The 21,503-nt window shown below is 40.2% G+C and overlaps 1 protein-coding gene across 4 annotated transcripts in view; it reads left to right on the plus strand.

Annotated features, from left to right (window-relative positions):
* The window catches only part of LOC123683372, a 173,849-nt gene that overhangs the window by 41,024 nt on the left and 111,322 nt on the right, over positions 1-21,503 (plus strand). For 2 of the 4 annotated variants that reach the window (XM_045622377.1, XM_045622380.1), the window contains exons 1-2: positions 8,067-8,238; positions 9,411-9,667. In XM_045622377.1, the coding sequence (XP_045478333.1) occupies positions 9,568-9,667 (100 nt within the window). In that variant the 5' untranslated portion in view covers positions 8,067-8,238; positions 9,411-9,567. Of the gene's footprint in view, positions 1-8,066; positions 8,239-9,410; positions 9,668-21,503 lie in introns of those variants that run through there. The other 2 variants (XM_045622379.1, XM_045622378.1) reach the window with 1 other exon arrangement.

Below are 21,503 nucleotides of genomic sequence, written 5' to 3' on the forward strand. Positions count from 1 at the left end.
ACAACCCTTCTTCGTGTACCTAGTCGTTAAAGTCAATACGGCTTCCCGGAGCGCCGATATGATCTACGACGCATCTGCAGCCCTCAAAATCCACTTTCCATATTAATCCGTTACGTAACGGCTTCGATCTGATAGTAACGGAGGACCTCTTATCTGGGCCTTACACAATAAACGACTTCCCAACGCCTCTTCCCATAAACTGAGTCATGTAGCCGAGCAGCACAGGCAGTCACGGACATGCACTTGGAGCCCCGGGCGATAAAATTAGCATGGGGCATGGAAATCCATGACGTTGCACACATACGCGTAGCTGGCTATCGGTCGACGGCCGAGGCCATCCCATCCATTGTCATCAAGAAGATTTACGTCGATCTGTGAGGTGTGAAGTCGATGGATATTCGGGCTATTGGCACTTTGGAGCCGGGATTACGCCTGAACTCTTTATTTTCGAAGCGGCGTTAGTCGCAGTGAGTGGTAGAGTGGATTATCTGATGGTGTCATATCGTTTTTTTTTTCAGATGGGAGGGTTGGCACGGGAAATTGGTCCCTGTGGGCTTTCCAGTCGAATGGGTTTGGATATTACCAGAAGGGGAGAGGGTTACAGGACCAACGCAGCCTTTTAACGTCATTTAGAAGTATAACGTTGATTTTTGTAGCTATTTTACCTGCGAGAATGTTTTGGAAGTTCTCAGGAAGAGTTCGTTTTTATCTAAACCTTGAAATATTGAACTTGGTGTCCCCCAAGGCTGCCTACTAGGTCCAGTATAATTCAAAACCCTTTTCAGAGACGAGGAAATATAAGATATTATAGTTGTAAACTATACAATATCTAACCCTCAATAGAATAAACGAATATTTTCCCAGATGGAGGCGAATAAACATCTGAAATCTTCCAAAACCTCCTGTGACAAAAAAAGCTTCCTCACCCTGACAAGAATAGATCTCAGAAATCCTTCCCCAAGCTAGGACTTATATAATTGTTTCGTTCGTTGCAAGAGGATAGACGTTCTAATCCTTGCAAGGTCCACTGGTTCATCTTATCTCGTCTCAGGTACACATTGTGATCAGATAAGAGGGACGAAATGCTGATGGAACAATCCCTGTTGCTGCTAGACTGCTCGACATAAAACTGTTCAACCACGTCAAAGAGAAACCTCTGCTTCTGATCGGACAAATTTCCACTAATATTTCTGATGTGGGTTGCTATGATAACGCATTGTATTCTTCATCTACAGACCATCTGCAGTTTTAATAGTTCTTTGGAACTAGCAATTATAGATGTCGAAAGTGAAGAACTTCCAATTCCTTAAAAAACTCGAGAGTTGGTACAAGAAACGAAGGACTCGTATCAGAACGAAACAATCTACAAATTAAGAGATGCTTCCAATTTCTTCCGTTGTTATTGCTTCCAGTGTACCCGTTCCGGTCAGATATGTCGGAAAAATGCTGGAAATCTTTTCCGTGGAAACCGCGGCCGCTCTCCAGAAAATATTAACAAAGGAGGCTTCTCCGTCCGCTTTTCAATTCCATTGTGCGCCTCCCCTAGACGGTCAGGCTTTTTATCGGCTTTTTTCTCCTGTTTTATATATGTTGCGAGTCTCTTGACCAGTTGTTTCTGCCTTTGTTCGGGCTTGTCGGTAAAAACTTAGATAAATTATTTCTCCCTAATGGGGATTACTGAGGGTCCAGATATATCTGGCCGATGATTGATAAAGACGTGAGTTTTTGTGGCTGCGGAAGGAAAAATCACGTTAGGAGGCATTTTTGTCGAATGACTTTTGTTGGGGGGATGGAAGGAAAAATCTGCGAGAATTTTTTCATTCAGTATTTGTTTTCAGAGGAAAGTTCTTCTCATGTTGGACGGCAGTTAATCTGGTAGTTGTACTGAGTGAAATACTACCAATTTTTGATAGGCTTGTACTGGGTGTATTTTGGAATGGTAGGAAATTGGCTGTACTATGATGCTGGAAAATTGGCTGCACTCTATTTTGGTAATAGGTGTTGAAAATTTGGCTGCATTTTGTTGTAATTCAGTTTAGCCAAAAACCACAAAAAATCTACAGCAATTTTGCGTGGAACTAAAAAGTGTAGAGGAATTGGCTGCAGTTTGTTGTAACTATGAGAAATTGGCCGCATTTTCATGGGGCTTCAAAAAGCGCTGGTAAATTGAGAGTCTTCCTTTATTATTATGCTTTTTTATTCGAGAACTTGTCTGTATTTGAATGTGGTACTAGGAAGTGTTGATTGGCTGTACGAAAAAGGAAATTATCTAGAAATTGGCTGTACGCTGTATTGATATAAAACTGGCTGGGACTTGGTTGTGACTGTGAAATATATTGGAAAATTGGCTGCAACAATTAGGCTGTATTTTTATAAGGAATTACGAAAAATTGGCTGCGATTTCATTATGATCTCATAAAGGAAACTCTGGAAAGCGTTTTTTTTAATGTTCAAACATGATATAAAACTGGCTGGGACTTGGTTGTGACTGTGAAATATATTGGAAAATTGGCTGCAATAATTTGGCTGTATTTTTATGAGAAATTACGAAAAATTGGCTGCGCTTTCATAATGATCTCATGAATGTGACTCTGGAAAGGGTTTTTCTATTCAAACATGATATGAAACTGGCTGGGACTTGGATGTCACTGTGAAATATATTGGAAAATTGGCTGCAACAATTTGGCTGTATTTTTTGAGGAATAACGAAAAATTGGCTGCACTTTCATAATGATATTATGAATGTGACTCTGAAAGGGGTTTTTTCCGGTGTAAGAGTGCATTTATTGCTAATTCGACATTCAGTACAGCTTACATTCTGAACGATGTCGACATAAAGCCAAAATCATACCGGACAAATACGTAAAACTCCGAGCGGATAATCATTTTCGACCCCAGGCGTGCAAAAACTGGAGAGTCGAATCTCTAAATTCTCCCCCGGCCCTGGGAACCCGATCATTCCATTATGAGTATTGGATTTATAGGAGTGAAACTAAACAAATATCCACTCAATTAGATCTGCTTTGGCGGTTAGGTGCCCCCGGGATATGAACGCGGGGATGAGAAATGCAGCCCTGAAAATTAGGGTTGCCGGAATCAGACGCGAATTAAGTGATTATTCGACAGAAATGTGTGTGCGTTGGGAAGAGGAAAGGCAGAGGGATGAATCTCTGTTCCTCTGGGACGTTTTTCGGTTCTCCGTTCTGGAGTTGGATGGCAGTGTCTTTCGACTTAGAAAATATGGAAGAGTTGAACAATTTTTTTAGTGTGGAACAAACCCGAATTTAATAGATGGTTCAATTTTTTTGTATACCGACTGGGGAAGCTGGGAGTGTAGCATTTTGGAACGTCCAGAGTATCATTGTGTGGGAGAGTGGTTTCAGGCAGCATCCAGCCGGTGCTCATGGCCGTTGGCACGGTCAATATTTCAATATAATTAAGTAGTTAACTAACCGCGCAGTTACACTATCTATTATTCAACTGGTCACGTATCATTCGTCTGGACGTTTTGTGCGCCAGAACAGTGGCGTCAAAGATCCTTGCTGGATGCTGCTAAATTTCATCTTTCTACTCTGCTCTGGAAAATGCAAAGAGAAAAAAAAAATTTAGGAAAGATTTGAAGTCCAAATTCTGAAGGTTTCTGAGCTATCTCATTCAAATAAGCTTTCTTGTACCCCAAATTTGAAGTAACATTCCCAAGAATCGTCTATGAAGTTTGGAAAAACTGACATGTTTACTCACAACTGAAAATAGTTTTGAAAACTGAATGGCAACTCTTGCATTGACTTGTCTTCTTGGATTTAATAATGTTAGAACACTTCAGTTCATTTCCAAATCGTTTCTTAGAGCTCTCACTTAAATTTCAGCTTTCATTTCTATAGGGATATATATGTCTTGGCCAAAGTCTAATATTATAGACGATCTATTACATATTTATTCTTTTGAGAAAGAGCAATACAAATTGTTAATTTCAAACAAGGAAGCATATGTGCTGGTGAATCTCAGTATTAGCAGAGGAAATGTAAACGGGACATCATACGTTTCAACGTATGATACAAGAGCACAGATAAAAACCTAAGCAAAAACTCTGTCTCCCCGTATAGGTGTAGTGATTTGTTTATGACATATTAATATTGAAAGGCTTCTTCTTCATCCAAATAAAATCCTTTCATCCTTCCTCTTCACCAGAAGTTGACAACGCATATATTATAATTAAATCTGAAAACAAGAAAGAAAATAACCAAAAAGCAGCAATAAATGTTATGGTTTCCATCTTAAACCACATTGAATAATGACAATTGAAACGACCATAATAAATTGAAGGATCAGAAAGAATCATATCGAAATTTATAGAGCAAAAACTAACTAATGATTTTCCAAGATAATAAGCCAGAGCACAAACAGAACAATAGGCAACATACCAATACATAACTTGCTAAAAATCCTCTTTCACGGAGTTCAGTTGTTCAGATGCCTTGCGGGTTTCTTGAAGAAGGATGACCACCGTGTCATTGTCTATGACCAATGTCGACAAAATGTCGACTCCTGTCTTTAGAAATCCCTTCAATATCCATGTAAATAGTACCAAATCTGCTCCAAAATTTGGAGGGTTTCTTCAACCAGGACCGATTCTCCAAGTGATGATTTTTCGAAACCTCAGGTGTACCAGGATCGCTTAGGGTCCCTTATATTGGGGAATCATCCCCTTTAGATTTATACTGATTGTATTCCAACAAAATACGAAGAAAAACAAACAGGAATATCTTATTTTCCATTGAGCTCCATCAGGTCAAAAAAAAAAACGAATTCATCATCCCATCCATAAACACGTCCATCAACTCAAGTTTCCAAACCGTCGATAAAAGTAACACCTACCCCTCCTCGGCTCCTGGTAACAAGAGGCGCGTCGACTCGTGAACGAACAATCTCATCGGGCCTTAATTCCTTCGTTCATTCCACGCGGAAAAACACCCTGTCGTCCACTACCCCGTAACAGGACGTGGATCGTACAAAGCGGACGTCAGATCAAAGACTCAGGCCTAACGAAGGCGTTAATTACATTAGTACGGACGGGCAAACCTGCCGACCCTTATTACGCGTCCTGTGGCCCTACATATCAAATTCGTCGCGCAAGACTTGTCTTCGGACTCTTCAGCACAGGGAATGGTGACTTTTTCGGTGACACGCTAAGGTTGAATGTAGCATGGGACGCCATCTGTGGTGTCTTCCTCGCCGAATATATCATCAGAGACAAAGTTACTAATCTTTGTTGTTGGTTGTTAAAATACTTAATAGGTGTGCCCCAGGGGTCTATTTTTGTCCCAGTTATTTACTTCATCATTCAATCATCACTCTGAAGCATGAAGAAACTGACTAGGGAAAAAAACTTGACTTTTGTATGAGTGACAGGCCACTGTCAACGACTCGAAGTAGTTGATAAATTTACGAAAAAACATCAAGGATAGTTGTTAGAGCTGAACTGCACCATAAGGCAACAGGCCAGAGGCAATAAAGTGACTCTACTATGGGTACCAGAGCAATGTGGTGTTGAAGGAAATGAAAAAGCCGATGAACTTGCAAAAAGTGCATCAAGGTTAACACCTGCTGGACCTGAGCCTTTCTGTGGGCTAGGAAAATACCAATATACTAAGGCTGAGGTCCAGCAATGGGAGTTGAATAACAGGATAACCCACTGAACAAACACTCCAGGATTTACTCAGGCCAAGAAATTCGTTATGAGTCCACTTTCCTACGCCAGAAAGCTCTTGGAGCTGTAACGAGCCGAGCTTCGGGTGATGGTGGGACTGCTAACGGGGCACTGTCGGTACAAACATCATTTGTAACGTATGGGAAAGTCAGCAGATGAGATTTGCAAGCTCTGTGGATCAGAAGCAGAAACAGCTGAACAGATGGTATGCAAGTGTCCAGAGCTAGTTGGTCTAAGAACCATTCATATGGGGAAGCCGGTCGTGGATACCCTAGAGGTAACGGCCAAGGCCCCTTAAGAGGTTTCCTTGGGTTTCCATGAATGAGTAGATTAGAGAACAAAAGATCTACATGGTCGCAGTTCCCGGAAGGCTTACCGAGCCACAACGACCCCAGTTCAAATAATAATAATAATATATGAGTGACAGGCCACTGTATTATGAAACGAATCGAAGTAGTTCATAAATTCACGAAAACTATGGATGAAATAAACATCATAGAGCACTTGTCCACCAGTAGGAGTTAATCAAAAAAAATGTCCTCCCATAAACTAGTTAGTTTATGGGAGGACATTTTTTTTGTTGAACAAGTTTGTTCCAACAAGGAGATCAGGGGATTTTTCGCCAAAAATTGCTGCAGCTATGAGCTATTGGGGCTGTAGCCAGACACTGTGGTTTGGTGCAGGAAACCTGCTCGTAATCCCTCAGCCAAAGCTCATGAGGACTCCACCCCATGAACGATTTCCTCTGGAGCGATTGAGTAGAATTAGAAAAGATAAAAGATCGGATCTCCAATCTTGAACCAAACATATTCGGCCACCCTGATAAAAACCAACGAAAAGGGCTCCGATTGCTAAAGCGTGACCATTCAAATGGTGCGAAATCAATATTTTGAGCTCTATCGAACATTGTATGGAATCCCATCACTTTCATGTCAGCCACATCGTCGAACATCGATAGGCAAGTTCAACCCCCGCTGTAAACTCGACCCCAAAACTTTTCGGCCCCCCTCTTAACACCGGAAAACAATGGACCATCTCCCAATATGGCTTCGGGACAAAAGCGTAGCAATTATACGTTGCCAGACATCCGAATAAACAGAATCGATTGGATAGAATTAACTCCGTAATGGTGTATAGTTTTGGGGTAGTTTGCATATTCTTGCCGGGCGTTCGATGAGAGGGGGAGGAGGGGGAAGACAACCCCGGAAAACATGTGATATGAGGGGTCGGGGGCTAATGGACGCAATAATAGGGGGAGTGGAGAGGCTTAAGGGTTGAGATTTAACGAGCGAGAGTTATCTGCGGGTTGGAGGTCAGTTTGGGGTTGTTATGGGAAAAATCTGGTGGATTAGGTAGTCAAGGACTTCATGGTCGGGGTTTCTTGATGACCTTACAAGTGTTGGATGAAGATATGGTGAGACCAGCTATCTTGAATTTCTATAAAAGAGTATTGAATTATTATGTTAAGTTTGGATAGAGATTATGCTAGGATCTGGTGATCTATTGGTAGAGCCATTTAAGAATTCCTCTGTTGAAATTCGTTTCACTACATCCGGTATTTTACAAACTGGCACTAAGATGAATCTTGCTAGTAAACTCATGTTTTATTCGTTTTCAACATTCTTTAATTGAAGTGGAAGGGCCAGAGAAAGCTTTGGCACTTTTTCTCCCTAGATACTACAGAGGTCTTGTTATTATTGTGTAGTTGTATCAAGCTGATTCGCTTGTATGTTTTGTTGAGATCCAAACAGTTAATCTTCTGTATTGGCTTGTTTTCTTAGATTGCAAATTTCTTGGAGAAGGTTGCGCTAGCCTTTTTCCTAAATTAAGTTACAGGACTCGTCATCTGCATCAAAAGCATATTGGAGAGAAAGACCAAGATCTGTCATTTCTTCACATTTGTAAGAGACTGGCTGCCACAACAAGAAGATTCCTTTGAGATAAGATGATGACCTTCAGTTGCGTTGGTTTGCATCTGGAAGATTCTGTTACGTATCATACGAAGTGTGCTGTGAATATTATGATTACGGTTTTGGGTGTTATGGGGGTAAATCTCATCAGATATTCATTCCAGGCAAATTGAAATCCCAGAGCTAATTAAAACCAAACAGTGGCAATTCTTGTGACATGAAATCGTCGTCAACGTAGCACAACAAGAAAAATCAAGCCGTTTTCCATCCCTGCCTAACAACCGGAAACGATGAAAATAATTACAACATTACACAAGTACCAATAAATCACCTTTTCGTTTCGAAAGCTCTCCGTTTTCGTCCCTTGTCGGGCCCTTCCGCCAGGCTTCGGGTCCCGGCCAGCAGGATGCCTGCAGCTTTAGTTTCTTCCTCACCGGGACAGTCCGTGTTCTGCCGCGCGCACGCGAAGTCGACGCTCCTGCTGTGTCCTGCCGTGGGTTCCTGCGGGATCAGACCGAAGTCCTTCGACGGCGTGTCGTCGACGCTTCAGCGTCAGTTTGTTTGTTGTCTTTCTTCGGGATAATCTTCGAGGGGGTGAAGTTCCTGCTGGTGTCGCTTGAGGTGAATTTCAGTCCTGAATTTTGGCGTTTCTGGTTTTGATTTATGTTTGAAGGTGGTTTGACTGAGTTGTTAGCTTGAATGAGTGAGGAATGAGGAGTTAAACTTTTTTTTATTGGTTTGGAGGACAACAGGAGGCTGTCAAGGTCACGTTTAGTAAAGAGTCAATTATACTTTGGGATATTTGATTTATGTATTCAAGTGGTAATTGCTGAGGGAATTGAATTATGGACCCCCTCTTATTCCATTTAAATAAATGCTGTGCTGAAATAGCACGAGGAAAGACATCAGAAAAGAATTAGAAGACTCATCTCAAGTTTAGATTTTTTTCAATTAATTATAAGGTAGATTTAGTTGTCAATGGGTTGAGCAGTTCAGCATCTAGATATGCTGAATATGAAATTATATTTTTTTGAAAAAAACAAACGTCGATTTGCTTATTTATTATTTCGTTTAAAGGTCCAAAATTAGAGGAGAAATTATGTTGCACTCACTGCTAACTTAATATTTCTGAGGATGTTTAGACATCGCTGAATGGAAAAAGGGAACTCAATTTTCACAGATTTTCTCTTAAATTATAATACATTTTAATCTATATCGCTGGAAAGGAAAGCAATAAACTCTGATATTGAGTAAATATCAGAAAGTTTTTCTGAATAAATAAAAATATATACGATATAAATATACGATCGAATTGAATCTGTTTTGTTGAAAAATGAGGTTTATAAAATAATGAGATGCTTAAATAAATGAAATGAATAATCAGAAAATAATGAAATAAATAGTTGAAAATTGTTGTGAGTTTTTTAATATTTCAGAAACTATTGGTAAATTGATTTGTTCTCAGAAAAAGACAAGATAAAATTGTTGATATAAAAATGAACCCGAATGGTGCGAATAATTGCTGATACCCGATTTTTATTTCTCAATCTTCCAGTGAACTGATTCTCACGAAATTTTGGATAAGTCTCTTGTCACTATTACTTACTACTAACATTTCCTTTGGATTGAAGCAGTATTTTTTGAAAAGCAAAATTCCAGACGGCTATAACTCCGGAACCATTGGACGGATTTTGCCCATCAATTAACTTAATTTAAGACCTTAAACATACTCAGAACATTCTCTAGGTCGATTTTTGACAGCATTTTTTTACAGTAATTTTTTCTTATTTCAGATAACCGACCATGGATCAGAAGACGTCGTGAACGCATCAGTACGGTCGATCTAGTGCGCCGTGACTTAGAATCAGTGCAGTGTATGTGAAAGTCCGGATATTATGATAAACCAAGGACGTATCTACGATGTTAGCTAGGTCAACTTGAAGGGGAATCATGAAGGGGAAGGAAATCGCCTATTTGGCCGTCTCCCTTTGTCTGTTAACCAGCTTCCTTATCAAGCTCGTAGCAGCGGGCCCTTCGCCAAACAAACGAAGTGAGTATAGAAAACAAACCTATTAATCGCGCTCTCTGTTCTGGTCCAGGATCAGGATTTACGATGATTCGAAACGTTCTAAGGTCGGGTTCGCACGAGGGCGATGAAGCGGAGAAATCCTAGCGTTAGAGAGACGGAGATTATAGAGATATAATGATAAATATCAATTTCTGCCATTTCGTTTTGTTTTTGATGTTATTTGTATCGACTCTACTAGGCCTCTAGAAGCTTAGAGCTGGATTTCTGTGTAGGTTTTGTTGCTGTATCCCAAAACCACTTCAGGAACAGTAATGTTGATTTATTGCCCAACAGGAAATGGTTGGACCGTCTCCCAAAAGCAAAAAATGTCTTACTCTATTCGGGATTGAACTCTAGACCTCTGGTGTCAGAGTACGGGGTGTTCACCACTGGAATTGGTTTGGCAATTTTGCCCATAGAGAAAAAGGTGACTAATTTGGGACCGTAGATTCTTACGCCGTTCACCGTTTCAATCAATCAATCATTTATTTAACAAAGCATCGCAGAACAGAAGGCAATACTTAATAGTCAACTTTACATGTTAAAATTACAGTGATAAAAAAGTCTATTTCTATAATAAATAGTCAATCTTACATTTTAAATTTCTACGATAAAATACAATTCAAAAATAAACATACATCAACAAACAACAAATCAGAAAACAAACGCACAACAACTCAGCTGGACCTGCCGGTTCCATTCAACGGAGGAATTCATCTACGATGTAAAAACTACCATCGATTAAAAATTTTCGGAGAATGCTTTTGAAGCTTCCCACTTCCCACTATCTCTTCTAGTTCTTGAGGTTTCCAACTCGAAGGTTGAAAAAAATTAGCTTGAAATTGAACTCCTACAAGAGACGTTATATCTGTGAAATCATAGATCAAAGACTTATTCAATGAATACTTTTTTTATGGATAAAGAATTCATCTATATCATACTGAAATTTTAAGTCCATATCTCGTTCTACCAAGAAATGAAAGTTTAGTGAAAATTATCAAATTTTTTTCGAAAATTTCAGTTTTAACGTTATAACATTCGAAATAGTAGACTTATCTCATAACTGATAGCAGCAGTTGTTCAGACAGGATGGCGCGAAAAAGCACAAAAATTCACTTCAGTAGTTTTCCTCGAATTTTTTCGGTATCATAACAGTCCAAGACAGAAAGTCGGCTTTTCCCCTCTGCAACGTTTTCTTGTCGACAGGGATAATTGTGAGAGCTTTGGAGATACGCCTAGAGCCAATTAGGGGAGTTAGTCGATTGTTTTTCGCTATTCTTTTCCTCTCTGTTCTCTCGCCTAGTCGGCATGGTTTTCCGCTGTTTTCCAAGACGTAGACATGCCGGAAAACTCTTGTGCAGAGTATCGGGATGTGGAGTTTGTACGTGGAGTTTTCGACAAATGGGTTTTTGTTCTTGCTGAATTTTTGCTCTTTATGGTTTGGTCTGCGGAAATTCTGAATATCGACTGAAACACTTTCGGCCCAAAAATTTGATACTAATTAGTTATATTCGACCGATGGCAGATACTTTAATTTCAAAGGAAAAACCTAAATTTTCATAATATGTTTGAGATATCACTTCGCTGATAAAATTGTTTAATGGAATCTACCCAGTGGTTCTTGAGTTTTAGCTATCAGCAATTTGGTTTTCAAATTAACTGATGAAATATCGATTCGATCGAATGAAACTTAGTGAAGTATCATGCATAACTTCATGAAGAAAAATTATATTTGAACTTGTTGCTCCAAAACTGTCGATTTCACCTGAGGATGAAGATCTGACTCGAAACTGAAGATCTAGACCTAACGATCGCTATTGCAAAACAAGTTCAGGGAAAACTGAGGATCAGTAGCTTCAATGACTGAGACGGTACCTTTAGGCGATCGTTAGGTCGGGATCTTCATTCAGATTTTCATCATCAGTTCGAATCGACAGTTCTGGAAAGACAGATTGCTGTTACGTGAGTAGGCACCTCAACTGATATCAGGAAAACTGACGGCCACAGAATCGAGAGTATTGAATCCTCAATTGCATGTTGAAATGACACCTACTTTAATGCAGATTGGCGAGATATTTTTGCTTTACGTTGGTACAAGAACTTGAAAGAAATTTTCAGAAGAATTCAACTTTTCTGTCTGAACAGAAGCCTTTTCAACTAAAAGACTGGTGTGCCCATAGATTAGATCAGACCTACCTGAGACATTTCATGTGAAGCGAACTCGAGATTGGCAAAATTCCCTTTTCTTCCATAGGTGGCGCTCTTCAACCTAAGAAGTCAATGGGAATTTGGCCAGACTTTCTTGAATAAATCGTCAGTACAATTTTAAACTTTTCAAGTGACAAAAATCGCTCTAAAATTTCCATAAATAATGTCCAATGAAACCATAACCATAGAAAAATAACCGAATCAAATACAACTTCGTCATAAACGAGGCGAAAAACAAACCGGATTTTTTCCCTTATCGGCGGATTTTTTCCCCGTAATTCGATGAACCGAACGGGGCTCAAACCCAATACTGCACTAACACCGATCTACGCGATTAGCCGCGTTCACAATCACGCGTCCACTACGCCGAGAGAGGGCGCGTCGATCGCCTAACGAACTCTCCCCATCCGGATAAAACGGATCCGAAGAATCGGATCGCGACCTTTTCAATCGCGTACCCGACTCGGAAAATTGTTTTACCGTCCAATCCGCGCGATAATTGGATTCATTCCGGCGATTTTGGAACGCGTAGCGAATTGTAAACAAGGGAGGCGATGCAACGACGAAAAAAAAAGAGCGGCGTCGACTATATAATAAGGGATATCCGTTTATTGTGCCGATCGGGGTATCGGGAATAACGCCGATAATAGTTGCTTGCGCTGGACGGCCTTTGCCGTTTATTTTCTGTTTTTGTTTTTTATTTTTTTTTATTTGAGGATTCGTATGGTTGTAGATCCGATGTGGAGTGTTTTGATCGGATGAATTGGAGGTTTTGTGGGATTTTTTGCGGTTGATTGGGGGTGAATTATGTGGGAGTCGGAGGTGGTCAAAGCAGGGGTAAAATGTGACAAAATTATTTGAAATGAGTTTTTTTTTTGTTGAGCATGGATGAGCAACCTTATGAAAGGTCCTTTGGGAAAGAATAAGTAAAAAATATCACCGCTCACTGGCGGTCTTCGATTCGATTCGATTTGGAGTACAAGTATTGGACGCTTGTATCTGGTGGAAGATTAGTCGTAGTCTAGGTATTCTCCTACTGATAGGTTGGGGTTCATTTCCGCTTCCCCAAGAGCTGAATTGCTGCGATGTAGTGTTCTCCTCTAACCCCACACAAGGGTTCTAGTGCAACTAATATCACCCTTGGTGATCTTCTTGCAAGTAGAATGTAGCAGAGTCATTTTATCTCCTCTAGCCAGATCTTTCATATCCTTCTGGTTATCTCAGGTCAGCAGGGAGCTTCTTTTAATCATTTTTAAGCTCTTGACACATTGACCTGGGAGTGCCGTAACACCATAAAGCAATTGGTCAGAGAGTCAATGAAGTGACTCTACTATGGAAATCAGGGCACTGTGGTGTTGAGGAAAACGAAAAAGCCGATGAACTTGCAAAAAGTGCATCAAGGTTAACACCTGCTGGACCTGAGCCTTTCTGTGGGCTAGGAAAAGTCCAATATAAAGCAGCGGCCCAGCAATGGGAGTTGAATAACAGGATAACCCACTGGACAAACACTCCTGGACTTACTCATCCCAAGAAATTCGTGATGATTTCACCTACCTATGCCTGAAACCACTTGAAGCTGTCACGAGCTGAGCTTCGAGTGATGGTGGGACTGCTGACGGGGCACTGTCGGAACAAACATCATTTGTCCCGTATGGGAAAGTCAGCAGATGAGATTTGCAGGCTCTGTGGATCAGTAGCAGAAACAGCTGAACACATGGTATGCAAGTGTCCAGAGCTGGCTGGCTTAAGAACCATTCATATGGGGAAGCTGGTCCTGGATACCCGTGAGGTAACAGCCAAGGCTCCTAAGGAGGTTGTCAGTTTTATCAACGCCATTGACGACCTCCTTGGGTTTCCATGAATGAGTAGGGTAGAGAACAAAAGTCCTACATGGTAGCTGTTCCCGGAAGGCTTACCGAGCCACAACAACCCCAGTTCAAATAATAATGATAAGAGATATTTAATGAATAAATATCCTCAACTTTGGTAGGTTCGCTTCACGATGGAGTTGGGCATTGCGAACAAACCAGGGTGCATTGAGGGCGGTCCTTTGGATGATTTGTAACTTGTTGAACTTCGTTCCTGAGAACGCCCAACACATTGAAGTCATAAAGAGACAGACAATAGTTCTATATATCACCAACATGTTATGACCAGACATGTTTCTGCGACTACAGAACAACGAAGACTATTTTGGCAGCACCATTTTACCCGGCGTTATCTAGATGCTGATTGTATGTCAACTTCTTATCCAAGCATTGTACTTGGGATTTCCAAGGGATATCACATCTTCTTATTTAGACATGGAGGAACAGTTTGACTAACCTTCGTGACAGCAGAAGGGCTGCGCTCTTTTCTGGGTTCATTTTGGCAATGACTTGGGTTGTGGAAAGGTTGGGTAATTTTTTTCGATATTCTGCTTGAATTTTCTATGGTTGGAAGTGTTACTTTTTTGATACAAGCTAAATCTCAACCCAGTTGGATCTGAGGTTACAAAATTGGGTATTGCTTCTTTTTGAATTATCTATTTTTCCGTAGTTTCAATTTATAAGTCAATACAACGCAATCGATCTGTATTCCGAAATGTAATTAAAAGGAAAATCATTAAATGACGAAATTTGTGCCAAAACGTTAGAGTCGCTAACTTCCTGAAAACGTTCAAGCAACCCACCCTCTTTAGAAAATAACCTTCACAAGAAGCTACATCCCCCTCTCTCAACGTCTAGTATCGGACGTCAAACGAATTGTACTCGACGTCAACCTCTTCAGACGTCATCCCCAAACCCGTCGCCACTACCCCATGAATTTTTTTTCGGGGAGGAGGGGTCGTCTCGAGAAGTAGTCGCGATGCAGCAGTTTGAGACGTAAATAATTCTTTGCGACAAGAACAAGCTGTAAGTTGTCCGCGTCCCTTGAGCTGTCGCAAACATCCCCCCGTCGGGAAACTTTGGAATAATATCGCAATTTATAGTTCTGGAACCCCTGGCCGGGACGTTGACATGGTCGAAGTTGTTGTCGAACGTAAGGTCAACACGTCTACGACGCTATCCGGAAGTTTGGACAGAGTTTGGAGAGGAGAGACGTATCTGTGTACTTCGATCGTATGTCGGTTGAAATCTGGCACGAATTTTATTCGGTGGTTTACATGATTGGTCTTCGGGGAAATTTCCACCATTCGAATTGAATCGATTCGAGGAATATTCAGATTTTATTTTTTCGTTCACGAGTGAATAGGTTGGTTTGGTCAGGATTTGAAACTGAGAAAAAGTATTCATAATTCAGTTGGGTAGATGCTTAGAGCTCAAACACTTCTACTTTTTGAAAATCAAAGTATACCTACTCTCAGATCAGATGTTCTTTGGCAAACAATGAATGCCCAAGAATAGAGTCCTGCGGCTGCCCAACTTTTCAGTATTTAAGCGTAGAAATGTTTAAAATTCCTTTGCATCCTCCTAGTTCGAATGCACCACGTACAAATCCAAGAGTTCTCTCGCACCTATCCATCAAATTTCCAGCACGACGACGATGATTGCCCCATTTTCCACCCCCGTAACGGAACCTGGCCCAATTGAAATTCGGCGTAACGACCCCCATCAGGACGTTATTGAACTACATGAGGTTTTACGATCGGAGGCCGCAATAAAAATACCGACCGACTTAGAATTCCTTTCCGATCCTGAAAAACCCCCCCAGACCCCCCGCCCCTGCGTTTCAGTATTCCGCGGCGACAGTCTATACTGTAGTTAATATGCCCACCCCGTCCTGCCCATATTCCCGCCATAAAGGAACCGTAAAAAAGTCCATAAGAAACTTCCGATGTTATGCCTTTAGTGCACCTAGGGGACTGACCCATTTCAATCGAGGGCGTTTCGCCTACTCTTAACAATTTTATAAGGCCCCGAAGACATTTGAATATTATACTTGGACAAAATGTCATTAATCTTTGTTTTATGGCCGGGAAACAACTGGCCTAGATGTATTTCCCCGAAGAATGAAGTTTGGCCGTTAAATATGCATGGTGACTCTGCCTCAACTCCGAGGAGACGTCACGCTTAATGTTGTTATTAGAATTGGGAGGGTAGCCCGGGGGTCCTGAGGGGGTACTCGGGTGCTGTTTGAGAAGTTGCGGTCTGCTAGATGTTGATGGGAAGTTTTTTGGGGGGTAGTGTTTGAGTGGAATCGAGAAGTTTTTTATGTGGAGGTGAGAAGGAGCGTAGTAGCGCTCCATTGGTTTGAAGAGTCAAACAATGAGAACACGTGGCAACTTTGATTGGAGCAGATACGATAATCAACTAGACTAGACAAGTCATCCATTTGTTACACATATGCATTGAAATTAGATATGACAGTGCAGGCTTTTGAAACTGTGGCAAGTTCAATTTTTGTTCAAAACTTGTTTATCTCTTCCAAAGCAAATATACTACTTTTTTCATCAAGATTACCTTGATACGAGTACTCTAACGCTACTTCAACTTTTTGATACATCTTCTGTGGTAAAATTGATACGTATCTCTTGAATTTTTCTTCAACAATCATAAAGTGTCAGTTGTCCTAGAGGCTCATCTTTTGGGAAGTATGAAAACGAGTTAGTTCATCTTAAACTTAGGGATTCATGGCTTGGATTGATTTTCGAGCTGCATGGCTTGAGCTTGACTTGATTTCAAGTCAAGCTCAAGTCAAGTGGCAGTTTTCCAATCTCAAGTCAAGTATTTATTTATCAAGTACTTGAATCATATCAAGCTACTTGATTTTTAGCAGTTTTATTGTGTAGTACCATATGAAAGAAAAATGATGAAATGAGAAGGACCCTTGCAAAAAACACTTTTATTTAATAAACTTGATGTATAAAACAAACGAAAATATCAACGTTTTTGAAATAGAAACATTAATTAAATCACTATAAATCATAACAAAATAAAAATTAGAAAAAAATAAGTTTCTTAATATTGAGAAACCTCGAGGATTGGTTTGATTCCATGATTTTCCATCCAGGATCTAAGATACATGAGGCAAATTATAGATTTGTCGCCTAACCTATTGCAGGTTTTTGTAACTGTAAAAGCAGCTCTGGAACATTGTCTTTCAACAGGAGCTGAAAATGCTGGCGTTGATAAAAAATCCTTGGCCATTTTGGCCAAGTTTGGAAAAATATTTCTGAAATTACCAAATCTACCGAAAGATTTCATAAAAATGTGATAAAACTACTAATAAAGTCATATTGGTTAATGCTTCAGTCTCTCGGCGCTCGAGGAATCCCCTTAATTAGTCTAAGCGAGCACAAGATTGCAGGAATATATGCCGTGCGACGCGTGCATATCAAGCTCAAGTAATATCAAGTAGCTTGGTATCAAGTCAAGGAATAAATATCTAAAATCAAGTCAAGCTCAAGTATGTAATTTTTCACGACCTTGATTTTAAAGTCAAGTAGTTGGTTAAAATGTCAAGCTACTTGGCTGGATGGATCCCTACTTGCACTGTATACCAATTCAAAGATTATTCTCCTGTTGTTTCAATCTTCAGCGAAATCTACAGAATTCTCTCAAGAACGTCCATTTTCAGAATCCCCCAACATAAACCAGCATCACACTGTATCAAATCGGCTGCAAGGACTCCACTATCCAACGAACAATCTCGAAACAGAAAACAAACGGCCTCTTGAAGTTCATTCGGTGATAATTTTTGGCGTATATCTCCGGTAGTAACCCGCATCCAGTTGGAACCTCCTGGGGAAAATACCCCTGATAATTTCCTCGGATAAAGAAGACGTTTGATGTATTGCCAGTCATAAAACTGTCTTGTGGCCAATGATAACCTGGCTCTCTGCTGCCTTCGCACAAAAGAAAGTGGAAAATATTGCTGGCGGGGTATTAGAAGGGATGCCCAACTTATGTTTTCCGATAGTGAATGAGAGGAGGGAGAGAGATAGCGAATGATGTTGCTCTACACGAATTAATACGAAGTGGAAAGTTATGATCTTTGGAATCAATGAATTGGAAGGAAGAATATATTCTATAAACAAACATTATAAATTAATTTATGCATCAACAAACACAAGATTATAAAACATTCTTCAAAGGTAAGAATATACGACTGACGATAGATCTAGCCCACATATCTACTTAGCCTATGAAGGATTTCCAAGGTAAGCTCAGGATGTGTAACTGGATCAATACAGTTGACAGATAAATTGAGCTTATGGATTAAGCCACTTATTCCCGAAGCAAAATGACTGACGAAGTGATGCAGAATGCCAATTATATCCCCTCTAATAATCCCAAGAAACACGTCTGTAATTAAATGATCATCAATAGGAGAATTCCCTCCTCAAGATTGCCGCACCAATTCCTAGAGTAAATGTTTGAACGGCCTGAAAATTATATGTGAATCCTCCTCACCCCCCCGATATAGGGGATCGTAGTCTCCCCCAGCACAGAACTTTGTTCTTAATTCGCTTTCATTATCACTATATCGATCTTTCTAGCAATAATCTTTGTGTTTTCGTTTTCACCTTCATCAGTTGATATTTTGTACTCTAGCAACTAGAAAAGTTTGTATATTTGAAGTTCTCTCCTCGATTTTCTTATTATCCATTCCTCATATATATGATTCCTCGTTTCTAAATTACAGAAACGTCTCATGTATAGGAGAACAGAAAAATATCGGGTCAAGCACAGAGCCTTGATGGACTCCATCTCAAATACATAATAAGTTATTGACTTTTTTCCAACGGTATTCATCATGTATTATCTGTGGGCCAAATTATAACCTGTGGTATAAAAAGGTTGAAAACTAGATTTTCATTCATTTCATCTCTAGAATCAGATCACAAATAACCCGGCAACGCCGATATTTTGATAGCGAGCGCTGTGTTTGGCCCCGGATCGCAAACTTTTGCTCTTTCCTCCATAATTCCGGATTATGAACGCGTCGAAATGAAATAAAGATGAAGGCGGAATGAACCTCCAGGCCCGGCATCTGAGGACAAAAGTTGGCAACTTTGTTGCCGAAGTTTTACAGCCTACCTCGGTTCCTATCGGAGTTTGGTGGCATGAATCTAGCGAGGAATTGATTGTTTCTGGTTCAGTAATTAGAGTTTTTGAGGTGTGGTTTCCGGGTGTCTGGCGTCGAACTATCCATGTGGAAATAAGAAGTTAGGGTTTGGGAATTATCTGGAAGACCTTAGCCTTTTCCGTGAACGCAAAGTTGGAGTTTGTGCTAAGAGGATGAATAAGATGGGATTGGGGGAAATTTGCCATTGTTCAATTATTTTGTTTTTCACAGACCTTTATCTGGTTCTTTAGGAATCCCTTTAAGATTTTCGATTTTCATGAGCCTGGTGAGGAGCACTACAAGGGGAAAGAATACAAGTCGATCTAGAATGACCAAACTCTCTTAAAAATTTATCGAGATGAGCTTGTAAGACTGATGATGGGACATTGTGATATAAATTAGGGATTCACGCCTTGGCTTGATATTCAAACTACTTGGCTCAAGCTCAAGTAGTTTGAGTTTGAGTAGTTTTTCAATATCAAGTCGAATACTTAATATTTGACTTAACATTGAAAAACTACTACTTGACTTGAGCTTGAGTTGATTTCAAGTCAAGCTCAAGCTTCTTGAGCTTGGACTTGAGCCAAGTAGCTTGAATATCAAGGCAAGCCGTGAATTTCTAATATAAATAGCTATTGTAACAAATGGATCCATCACTAGATGCAATAGAGATTAATAATTTTTCTATATTTGGAAAAGAAGAAAAATTTCAACGAAGTTTATGACTTAAACCGTTCTATTCAAATCTTTTCTAACCTCCCAAACGAAAATACCTTCTTGACGAAAACGGCAACGATGCCATTGTCACCTAAATTCGCACCCTCTTCTCCGCACCCTCCCCGGAATCCTCCAATCAGATTCAATCCCCCCAGCGATTCTGCCAATTTCGATATTGTTCTTATCGGCGCCCACCAACAAGTTGTCATTAGGAGAAGACGCGTTAAATGTCGTTCCGAGAATGACGCGTCGAAAGCTTTCAGTTCCGGCCTCGAAGTTTCGAAGTGGAAGTGGTTTGTTTGATCGATATTTTCGACGCCGTTTTGGGCAGGCAAAGATGAGATTGGATCTCGTGACAATAGTGTCGGTTGGGTCTTGGAGAGGAATCGGGACATTTGCTTTCAGCTGGAGGATTTCTGTTTGTTGAGATTCTTTCAACCTTCAAATGAATAATCAATGTTCGTTGAACTGGGGACTAATGGCTGTTGAGAATCTGTTGAAAAATAGAACGAATAAACAGAATTTTAATGAGAATGCAGATGAGGTCCTTAGAAAGTCCCATATCTCGTCGATGTCAATGTCGATGAAACATACCATAAGAATTTTGCTGGAGGTAACAAATGGACTCATTCCTGGTTTGAATCATTCCAAAAAGTTTCTTCGAAATTTTAACACTGTGAGATTAAAGAAGTATCTGGATCTTAGCAAGAATATACTACACCTCCCTACTAGATTCCTCACAGGGCATTGTCGCCTTAGGAAATACCTCATGAGAATGGGTCTAGCAGAAAATTGCGAGTGCAGATTCTGTGGGAGGAGGAAGAAACTCCAGATCACCTGGTGACGGAATGCCTCGCCACCACTAGCCAACGCAAAATCTGCTTTGGATAAGAAACTTGTTGAAGTCAGGAATTAGCCTCCTTAAAGATATCTCAGAAAGTGGAGTTTATTAGAACTCTGGAACTGGAAGGCAAGCTGTAGATCATATTATGGTGAGAATAGCTCTGATGGGGGAACAATAGACCATTAGGTTGCAGTGAAATAGAGCCTCCTTAATTAAATCTTAATCATAAGAAATCGACTCTGTTTTTGGTATTGGAGGCAAGCAACAAGACGATGAACTTTTGAAATGGACTCTTCTGTTAGAAATTATAGAAATTAACACTATGTGACAGCAGTTCAGCAATAGAAGATCAGCAATGGGATATACCTCTGAAAACAAACGAACTTGCTATGTCCAACACAAAAAAGGTCATAAGCTGATAGGTGCTGAGAATAAAATTATTATTGTAGGACTTCTGATGGGACACTGAAGATAAAAGTACCGCTTGTATCTTCTTGGCTAGCCAGTTCTATTCTCAGTAAGTCGGAGGCCTGGCGCACGGATGGCATTATTACTGCCATACCACTTTCTTCTCCTCAGAACCAAGCTTCGAAAGAACATATGGGAACATTCGGTCTGGATGAAGACATTGAGGCGTAGGTGATGCTACATTTCTTGAATAAATACGAGTTTCCTGTGTTTTCTAATGAGAAACATACTATGTAAACAAAGAAATGGCTTGATAAATGTTGTTCAGACTCTGCTCCATCGACAACGACTGTTCAAAGATATGATGACTCTAAAGGACGATGTTGAACGCTTTGGTGTCACAATTATAAAAATTCAACTAGTGAAAAAAGCAGGAACAAAAACTGTTGATCTTATTAAGGGGTAATTGAAGAAATTTTGAAAGCAACAACAATAACGAGCTGTCAGAATTCTCCAAATAAAACAAAGGTTTCCATTCGTAAACCGTGATGGAAAAAGACAGATGAAGAGCCAGAATTCGAATCTACAGCC

This window comes from Harmonia axyridis, chromosome 6 (assembly GCF_914767665.1).
Source record: "Harmonia axyridis chromosome 6, icHarAxyr1.1, whole genome shotgun sequence".
Classification (NCBI taxonomy): Eukaryota; Metazoa; Arthropoda; class Insecta; order Coleoptera; family Coccinellidae; genus Harmonia; species Harmonia axyridis.